The sequence below is a fragment of the Manduca sexta genome, unplaced genomic scaffold (genome assembly GCF_014839805.1).
Source record: "Manduca sexta isolate Smith_Timp_Sample1 unplaced genomic scaffold, JHU_Msex_v1.0 HiC_scaffold_3529, whole genome shotgun sequence".
In the NCBI taxonomy this organism is placed as follows: domain Eukaryota; kingdom Metazoa; phylum Arthropoda; class Insecta; order Lepidoptera; family Sphingidae; genus Manduca; species Manduca sexta.
Window position 1 is genome coordinate 2708 of NW_023594607.1, and position 10550 is coordinate 13257.

Sequence of the window (10550 nt, forward strand, 5' to 3'; positions counted from 1 at the left end):
ATGATGCGGAAAAAGCGAAGGATCAGGTGGGCAGCGCCAGTGAGAAAGCCGAAGGTCATAAGAGAATTTAAGGAGGCAAGAGCCAAGTATGAAGAGGAATGTAAGATAGCTCAAACACAGAGCTGGAAAGAGTTCTGTGGCAAACAGAGTAAGGAAGGGCTATGGGACGGAATTTATCGGGTGATGGGCAGGCTGACAAAGCGACAAGAAGACCAGCCACTCGTCAGGGACGGGAAAACACTGGGTCAGGAGGAGTCGGCAAGGTTCCTTGCCGACACCTTCTACCCAGGCGACCCTGACGAGGATGACAATGAAGATCACCGGCGCACCAGGGAGCTAGCTGCACGCGTGAACGACAGTGTCCATGGTGAGGTACATGACCCATCGTTCACGATGCGGGAGCTCACTGCGGCGCTGGTGACCTTCAATCCGAAAAAGTGCCTGGCTCGGACGGTCTGACCTCCGACATCTGTACGCAGGCGATCAGTCTAGATCCAGAGTCTTTCCTATCGCTGGCCAACAAGTGCCTAGAATTGGCCTACTTTCCAAAAATTTGGAAGGAGGCCACGGTCGTTGTGCTTCGGAAGCCGGGTCGTGAAGACTATACGGCTCCCAAAGCGCATCGGCCGATAGGACTGTTGCCAGTGATGGGAAAGATCCTGGAAAAGATGCTGGTGGGTAGGCTGAAATGGCACCTCATCCCGAGGATGTGCCACCGCCAATTCGGATTCATGCCACAAAGGGGCACCGAGGACTCCCTCTATGTCTTAGTGAACAGAATAAGAAAGAAGCTCGCAGACGACAGCGCCTGGTGGCCGGCCATAAAAGTCCGATTGGCGGAAGAGCAATGCCCACCAAACATCAGAAGATTGGTCGCCAGCTACTTGGATGAGAGGTCAGTCAAGGTCCGGTATGCAGGCGCCGAAGCTGCGAAGCGTACTGTTAAGGGTTGTGTTCAGGGATCGATTGGAGGGCCAATCCTGTGGAACCTCCTCCTCGACCCCTACTGCAGGGGCTAGAGCGCCGGGGCGACTATTGTCAAGCTTTCGCTGACGATGTCGTCCTGGTGTTTGATGGGGTTCCACAGGAGAGTTCAGAGGCAGGCCAATGCGGCACTAGCCTATGTGCGGGACTGGGGTATCCGAAACAAACTCAGATTTGCGCCACATAAGACCATGGCAATGGTTATTACCAATAAAATGAAGTACGATACCCCGATCCTGCGCATGGGCGGAGTCGACATTGGTCTGTCGAATGAGATTAAGGTGCTTGGCCTGACAATCGACCGGAAATTGACCTTTAACAGTCACGTGACGCAAGCGTGCAGGAAAGCGGCTGGTCTCTATAAAATCCTCGCAAGATCAGCCAAAGTCCAGTGGGGTCTGGGACCGGAAGTGATCCGGACGATTTATACGGCGGCGGTAGAGCCCGTAATCCTCTACGCGGCTAGTGCGTGGGCACCCGCCAGCCAAAAATTAGGGATTAGGAAACAGCTTGGGGCCATCCAACGTAGCTTCGCACAGAAGCTGACAAAGGCGTACAGGACCGCCTCTCTGAACTCGACGCTGCTGCTCGCGGGAATACTCCCTCTCGACATAAGAGTGAGGGAGACGGCACTCTTGTACGAGGTCAAGAGGGGGTACTCTCAGCGAGTAGTAGGCGATCGGGAAATAGAGGCCCCTGTAGCCTTTGCCAGATTGGACCACCCGGCGGAGCGGAGAAGCGGGAGTTTCGAATGCTTGGTGGATCGAGCGGAATTGGCGCGGCACGTCGGTGAAGGTCTTAGTATCTTCACCGACGGCAGCAAAATAGATGGGAAGGTCGGAGCGGCGCTGTCCATTTGGAAGGGCGCCGCCGAGACTAGTACCAGGAAATTGCGGCTGGAGCCATACTGCTCGGTCTACCAGGCGGAACTACTCGCCCTCCGCAAAGCCGTGGAGGAAGCGCTCCACAAGTGAGTTTCCTACGTGCGGCATCTTTAGCGATGCTAGGTCCGCCCTGGAAGTCGTCACAGGGGTGACTCTCCACCCCATAGCGTTTGACATTAACGAATTGCTGAAAGAAGCAAGCAAACGCACCCAGAAAATTAAATTTTTCTGGGTGAAGGCACATGTGGGGTTGGAGGGGAATGAAAGGGCGGATGAGCTCGCTAAAGCGGCCGCACTGCACCTGAAGACCCGTGCGCACTACGGTAAATGCCCGGTTTCATTCGTCAAGAGAGAGATCCGTCGGGACTCTATTGGCGAATGGAGCCGGAGATATGCGGATGGAGAGACGGCTTCGACAACGAAGCTGTTCTTTCCGGACGCTGCCGAGGCGCACAGGGTCGTCAGGAAGATCGATCCGGATCCAGTCCTGACACAGGTGTTCACTGGGCACGGCGGCTTCTCCGATTACTTGTACCGATTCAAGTGCAAGGAGAGTCCGGCGTGCCTATTATGACCCCCTGATGTTCGGGAGACGGTCCCGCACCTACCTCACCGGAGCGTCCCACACATGCCACGGAGAGGTATGACCTAGAAAATAAGTTAGATATGAAAATAACAGTAGGTAATTTGAATAAGATGTTTGAAAATAAGATATATACACATATATTTATAAGATACTGTATAAGAATAGCAAATAAGGTATTAAAAAGAAATAGTAACTAAAAATTGCTAAATATATAATATGATATTATGTATCTATAGTAATAAATTAGAAGTAAACAAATAAAAATATATGTATAATTAAGATAAATAGAAATAAGTATAGGTAAATATAATATAGATAAATAAGATAACTAATGTAAGACACATAAAAAAAGTAAGGAATGTGAGAGAAAAGAACAAAAGAAAAAGATAAAATAAAAGATGACAAAACATAGAAAAACAGAGAAAATAAAAGAAAAAAGACAAAAAATAACTAAATAATGAAAAACCCTTGTCCTCGATAGGGGAACTAGAAGAAAAAAAAACCCAACCCAACCTAACCCAACCTTAACCTAACCTAACCTAACCTAACCTTTTTGGTTTCGCGGAGAAAGTACCTTATTACTACCGCCCAGCCTTCGCGGGGGCGACTGAGCGGTTATGTTGGGGTCACCGTGCCTTACGACCCGACGTTGCGCCGCCCGGAATTGATGTAGACCTTCGGGCGACCGCCGGGCCGAGTCCCTAACCCATGCACAACGCACGGCATACCAACTAAAACTCCGCGGTGGCCCTCTTCGGCGCATTAGGGACGGCTGCGGGCTTCCTCTGACGTTGAAATGTCTAGTCTGCGACCGCAACCGCCCCTGCGCGGTGCCGCCTTGCGGCCCGTCTCCTATGGGGGGCCTCAAAAAGCTCCCGCGCACCGAAGGACGCCCTCGGCGTCTACGGCAGCGTGAGGCCAACAACACGCTGCCGTCCATCCCGGGGTCAACCGAATAGTGTGCGATAAACGCACTACACGCACTGAAAAGTGCATGCGCACTAGACGGGCAGCCCCTGCTGCCCGCCGACGACCCCTTCGTGGCCCCTATTAGTCGCCTTTACGACAGGCAGGGGATACCGTGGTGGAATTCTCCAAACGCCCCCATTCCACAGGGCGGGAGACGCCGGTCAGTCGTCCACCCGGCGCCTCCTACGTTCTCCTCTGGACGGCGGGAGGGGATCCTCCTCTCTCGATCCCTCTCGGCACTCTCCTTCTGCGAGAGGACCACCTCGCAGAAGTGGGCCACCGCACGCCAGGCCTCCGGGCTGCCGACCATGGAAGCGACCACGGCCGGCAGCGAGAGGTCTCCTCCGACGACTGACACGAGAGCGCTGCGCTCATCGTCCCAGGCTGGGCAAGACTCCAACGTATGTTGGGCCGTATCCCGCGGGCAGTTGTCACAATGGTGACACACGGCGCTCACCTCCGTGCCTACTATCTGACACAGGTACTCCCCGAAGCACCCATGCCCGGTGAGCACCTGCGTCAGGCGAAATGTCGCCGCGCCGTGGCGCCTGTCCAGCCACTGTGCAAAGATAGGACGCATTGCCGTTACGGCCCGGAAGCCCCGCTGACGGGGCCTCCAGCCTGAGACGCCACTCCTCCACGGCGGCTCGCCGTAAGGAGGCCCTTTGGCCTCCACTCCTTCTTCAGGGAAGCCGGACGCTGCCCGTTCCTGAACGCCTCCTCCCTCCAATGAAAAGTATCGGAGAGGGCTTTGGCGTCCAGATCCCAGGGCAGGAATCCGGCCAAAAGACAAGCCGCCTCGTACGAGACCGTGCGGTACGCCCGTATGGCCCGCTGCGCTACGACCCGCTGCGGGCCCCGCAGGAGGGCGACAGAACGCCCCCCCAGGGCGTCAGCCCAGACCGGGCTGCCGTACAACGCCATGGACCGCACGACCCCGTGGTACAACCTTCGGCAAGGGATATTAGGACCTTCCAGGTTGGGCAGCAGGCTGGAAAGAGCGCCCGCCGCCCTAGACAACTTCGTCCTTAACATCTTAAAATGGGCGCTGAACTCCCATCGGCTATCCAAAATCAAACCTAAATACTTCATGGTATTGCCGATGGGAATCCGCACCCCCTCAACCACGATGTGGGCACCGGCCGGTGGCCCCCGCCGTGGCCCGTGAAAACACAAGGCCTCGGTCTTCTCGAGGGCCACCTTCAAACCTAAACGTCTAATCCGACTCACTACGTGGCCGGTACCCACCGCCGCCAGGATCGCGGCGTCCTGGAAGGTCTTAGACGTCGCCGTGACCAACGTGTCATCCGCATAACACGTCACGTCGACGCCCCAGAGATTGGCACCACGGAGCACCCAGTCGTACCCGATGTTCCACAAGAGAGGACCTAGAACCGACCCCTGTGGAACACCGCACGACATCGCTCTTCGGTGCCACCCGTCGGCGCCCGGATACACAACGTACCTGTCAGAAAGGTACGCGTGCACCAGACGCCTGAGATAGGGCGGCACCACATGGTACCGCAGTGCTTCGTTTATACAGGGCCAGGGGAGCGAATTAAATGCGTTCGATATATCTAGAGACACGGCGATAACAACCTTTCCCCTGGCCACTGCTTCCTCCGCCTGCGACTTGACCCGCAGAATCGCGTGGACAGTTGAGCGTCCACTCCTAAATCCAAACTGATTGTCGGCCAAGTTGGGACCGACCCTCTCGAGGTGCTCGACGAGGCGCGCGTGTAAAATGCGCTCAAAAAGTTTGGCGACCTCGTCGAGCAGCACGATGGGCCGGTAGGCCGACGGCGACTCTGCGGGTCTTCCCTCTTTCTTCAGCAGGACGAGCTTCCCGGTCTTCCACCGCGCCGGGAAGACGCCCTGCACCATACAGGCGGAGAATAGGCTACGGAGCCGCGGCCCCAGGTACTCGAGGGCTAACACCCAGGCTTTCCGGGGATGCCGAGACCCGGGCGGTGTTTTTGCCCCGCAGCCGAAACACTGCCGCCCGCATTTCCGCGGGCGAAACCTCTGGGATATCCCTTGCCGAAAACGACGATGACGCCACTTCCGGTGGCGCCATCGGTGGAGGAGTGGTGTCCTCGGTGGCCGGGAACAAGGCCGCGACAACGTTGGCCAGAAGTTCTGGCCGGAGACTCTGCGACAGCGGAGGCGCCGCCGGACGAAGCTTGTTCATGACGAGCTTGTATGGGCGCCCCCACGGGTCCGCGTCGAGAGTCTCCACAAACTCCTTACGTGCCGCGACCTTGGCCCTGTGCACGGCCACCCGCAGCGCTCTTCGCCTCTTTATAGAGGCCGTAGAGCTGCCGCTCCCGGTCTTCATGGTCTCGTGCGCGAATACGGCGGCGGCGATGCCTGGCGTATCGGCGGCGCGCAGCCACGCAAGACGCGCGCAACTGCGCTAACTCCGCCGACCACCAGTACACCTCCCGCCGCGGAGGACGACGGAGTGCCCGGGGCATGGCGGCGTCGCAAACGTCCGACATTGCCACCCCGAACCACTCCGCCTCCTGCTCGACCCTCACCGGACCCTCCGGCTCGGGGAGCCACGAGACTGCCAGAGCGGCCAGCTCTAGGGCCTCCTTGTCGAGGCGCCTTAATGCCCACCGCGGGCCGTCCTGACCAGGGGCGCTCGGTCCACCAATGGGCTGGTTACGTTGACTCGTGGGCGCGGCGACATCGAACCTTATATATCGATGATCCGATAGTGTCTCCGCGTCCACGAGGACCCTCCAGCCACGGACACGACGTGCGACGACGGGGCACCCAAACGACAAATCAACGATTGACCCGCCGTTGTGCCGCACGCACGTGTCCACCGACCCCTGTTCAGAACGGCCAGGCCGACGGAGATCGCCCATTCCTCCAGGACCTCACCGCGAGCGTCGGTCGCCGGCGAACCCCAGACCGCGGATTTCGCGTTGAAGTCACCGGCGACGATCGTCGGGTGAGGTTGGCCCTGCTCAACCAGGGCCCCAGCCGAACGAGGAAAGATTCGAACTCGGCCAGGGGTCTGTTGGGGAGAAATAAACTCCAACTATCCACAATTCCCCCAACAGAGCCGCGACGCATCCCTGGCCCTTCTCGACTTTTGCGAAGGGCGGGGAGCCAGCGGCACCCTGGGTGATTATGGCCACCGACCCGTCGATGTCCCCTACCCAGTTATCTCGGGGCGGGACAAAATACGGTTCGGCGACCACGGCCACTTGCACCGACCACTGCGCCAGGCTTTGGGACAACAGGTCCTGGGCGCGGGCGCAGTGGTTGATGTTCGCCTGGAGGAAACTTAGGTCCATTATTGATGGGCGATCTCCTCCACGTCCATCTCGGCCACTATCTGTTGTAGGTTCTGCCGCCTGCGGCTGGGACAGAACCTCAGCCGCGGCGGCGTTCCTTTCATTTTGGGGCGGCGCCGGTTGCGTCGGGAGGGGCGGAACAAGCCTTCCCCGAGCCGGTGCTCTGGCGGGCTTTGCCGGCGGCCGCGCAGACTGCGCAGTTCGCCGGGGCCTTACAATCTCGGGCTTTATGGCCCGCCTGACCGCAGCGGTAACAGAGATCGCTGCGGTCGACTGCACAGTTGCAGCGCTCGCGGACGTGCCCGCTCTCCAGGCACCGGAAACACCGCATTGGCCGCGACTCCAGGACAGTCACCCGAGCCGCGGTCCACCCTATCAGTATGCGGCCCGCCCCCCTAACTTTTTGGGCCGCCTTAATCGGCATGCGGACCCACGCTGATCCTACTCCGGATCGGTCGGGGCGAATTTGCCCGACCTTTATTGCGTCCGGTGGACACTCACCGGCCTTGGCGAGGGCCGCTGCGACTGTCTCGGGTGTTGCAGTGTAGTCCACCCGGACAGTCGCAGCTCGACGGTTTTGGTGGGCCGGGATATTCTCACCTCCTCCGACCCACCGAAGCACTCCCTCAGCCTCGCGGCGAGGGAGTCGGCCCTTTTGAGTTCGCCCCGGGCACCTCATACATTGGGGCACCCGTGGCCGCGAACTTTGGCCTTAGCCTAGTGATGTCTAGGCCGGTGAGGTCCACCTTCGATTGGGCGTCCGTGAGGACCTGCTTGTAGGACAGGCCCTTGGCCACCGCCGCAGGAGTCAATGTTATAACGACCGCTGCGGAGCGTGGCGGTCGTAATTTTGGCTCAGCCCGGCGCGCCGGCTGTTGCGGCTGGGTGTTTGCCGCTGCAGCGGGCTTCCTCTTCTTCCGGCTGACCACTTCTACCCACGGCGTTCCATCGATGCGGGGCCGGCGGTAGGGGGCGGGGCTCCGAAGCGGGTTGTGCCGGAGGGCCGTTCTTCCTGCCCTTTTGGGCCTTCGGCTTGACGTCGTCGTCGTCACCTTCTCCCTCTCGGCTTTCCTCTCGTCCCGGTTGGTGCTGTCGCAGTCGCCGGGGCCGTAGAGGGACCCGCGACAGGCTGCGGCGCCGCGCTGGAGGGTCCGGGTACTGGGGCGGGAGGGAGGAGCGAGACTGTCTTCTTCCCTACCCCTTCCCTTTCTCCCTCTTGGTTTTAGGCGGGCGGGACCTCCTACTATTCCCCCGACACAGGGAGTTGTGTGTCCCCTGTTGCCATTCTCTTTTCATGGGCCAGAGCGGGCTCTTTGGCCGGCCCCTATCCGGGCCGACTCCAGCCTGGCCTCAACCCTGGCTTCGACCATAGCCAGCATCTCTTCTATAGGCGGCCCTTTGGTGGCCGCTTCCAACCCTTCGAGGCGTTGTTTGAGAGCTGCGTTCTCTTCCTGTACCGTTTTCAGATTGGCCTCGAGGCGGGCACTGAGCTCCTGCCACTTCTTTGATTCGCTCTCGAGGCGAGCGATGAGGGCGGACTGCGGCTGTTCGATGTACTGGGTGATTGTGTTTGTCACCCAGTTCAGAGCCTTCTGGGACGTTCCCTTCAGATTGCCCGATTTGCGGACAATGGCTCCGCACCACATGTCCGCACTTCTTCAAATCCTCTTTCGTGACGGGGCGGTTTTCGTCTTCGTCCATGCGTGGAGGCATCGGCGACTTAACAAATTTCAGCCGGTCCTCTAGTTCCTCCTCAGCTTTTTGGCGTGCCTCCTCGCGCTTGAGTCGGTCACGCTCCTTCTGCGCCTGTTTGAGGCCGATGTATTTACCGACCGTGGGAGGACGTCCTCTCCTCGGCCGTCGGTGGTCTGCGCCTTGGGCACCGGCTCATCGGTGTCGCTGGTTAGGTTGAGCGACCAGCTGTCGATCGAGCGGGAATGCCTTCTCCATAGCCTCCTACTCCTGACGGAAGAGACACTCCCACTCGAGTCGCTATCGACTTCTGTGGCCACAGATGATCGGGCCACTCCCTCCATGGGCTTCTCGCCCGAAATCTCCTGCACAACGTCTCCGTCGTTGGTTTGCACCTGCCGACCTCCGCCTCCCCGGCCGGAACCGGGTGGGCAATCTCGTCAATAATATTTTGGGTGTTTTAAAAATTGAGTCCATATTGAGTCCCATCGGTATGGGAAAGGGTGGTCCGCCCAGGCAGTGCCCCTGTACCTGGGTAAGCCTAGCGTAACCCGCACAGAGTGTCGGCCGGTACTCTGGCGGGGTCGCACTCGAGACCGAACTACCCATCGGTCATGCATCCTTCGCGCGCCGCCGCTTGGGATTCGGGGTGATTTTTATAGAGGTTTTCTTCCTCGCGGTCCGGGCGGTTAAGCCAAGACCCTCGGTCCAGCGGGAGCGCGAGACATATCCACAGACCTCCACACCGGATTACGATCTGCGACGGCGACAATGGGAGAGAGTCCCCCCCCCGCCTGCTCGGGGCGGGGTGAGCGCACACCGAGCCCGTCGACACCTCCGGACAGAACCGGGGCCGCCCAAGATGGGCCAATCTCACCAAACTACACACGACGGCCGCCGCAAGAGGCGACGACCGCCAACCACCTCGGTTGTCAGGATATTAGCCAGCGCGCAGATCAGCCTGATCGGTCTGATCGCGCCGTTGCCCAGGGTGCACCACGAGGAGGTTTCCTGACCTAGCACCCCAACCTAACCTAACCTAACCTAACCTAACCTAACCTAACCTAACCTAACCTAACCTAACCTTTTGGTTTCGCGGAGAAAGTACCTTATTACTACCGCCCAGCCTTCGCGGGGGCGACTGAGCGGTTATGTTGGGGTAGCCGTTGCCTTACGACCCGACAATTGAGCGGCCCGGAACCCACGGGCGGCGGTCGGGCCGAGTCTAACCTAACAACTAGTCCCTACGCAACGACCTACCAACTAAAACTCCGCGTTGACCCTCTTCGGCGCATAGGGACGGCTGCGTGCTTCCTCGAGACTGCAGGTCGAGTTTCGTCCGCAGCCGCCCCTGCGCGGTGCCGCCTTGCGGCCCGTCTCCTAAATGGGGGCTCCTAAGCCCCTGCGCACCGAAGGACGCTCTCAGCGTCAGCGGCAGCGTGAGGTCAACACCACACTGCCGCCCATCCCGGGGTCAACCGAAAGTGTGCGATGAACGCACTACACGCACTGAAAAGTGCGCGCGCACTAGGACGGACAGCCCCTGCTGCCCGCCGACGACCCCTTCGTGGCCCCTATTAGTCGCCTCTTACGACAGGCAGGGGTTTACCGTGGTGGTATTCTCCAAACGCCCCCATTCCACAGGGCGGGAGACGCCGGTCAGTCGTCCACCCGGCGCCTCCTACGTCTCCTCTGACGGCGGGAGGGATCGGCCCGTTCCCGATCCTCTCGGCACTCTCCTTCTGCGAGAGAACCACCTCACAGAAGTGGGCCACCGCACGCCAGGCCTCCCGACTGTCGACCATGGACGCGACCACAGCCGGCAGCGAGAGGTCTCCTCCGACGACTGACACGAGAGCGAAGCGCTCATCGTCCCAGGCTGGGCAAGACTCCAACGTATGTTGGGCCGTATCCCGCGGGCAGTTGTCACAATGGTGACACACGGCGCTTATCTCCGTCCCTGCTATCTGACACAGGTACTCCCCGAAGCACCCATGCCCGGTGAGCACCTGTGTCAATCTAAAGTTGCCGCGCCGTGGCGCCTGTCCAGCCACTGTGCAAAGACAGGACGCACTGCCGCGACGGCCCGAAGCCCCGCTGACGGGGCCTCCAGCCTGAGAAACC

The 10550-nt window shown here is 59.5% G+C and overlaps 1 protein-coding gene across 1 annotated transcript; it reads left to right on the forward strand.

Moving 5' to 3' along the window:
• The first annotated feature begins 1055 nt into the window (after positions 1-1055).
• On the forward strand, positions 1056-2442 carry LOC119193021. Its single transcript, XM_037446726.1, has 2 exons — positions 1056-1954; positions 1992-2442. The coding sequence occupies exons 1-2, from the start codon at positions 1056-1058 to the stop codon at positions 2440-2442; spliced, it is 1350 nt and encodes a 449-aa protein (XP_037302623.1).
• Positions 2443-10550: the final 8108 nt, after the last annotated feature.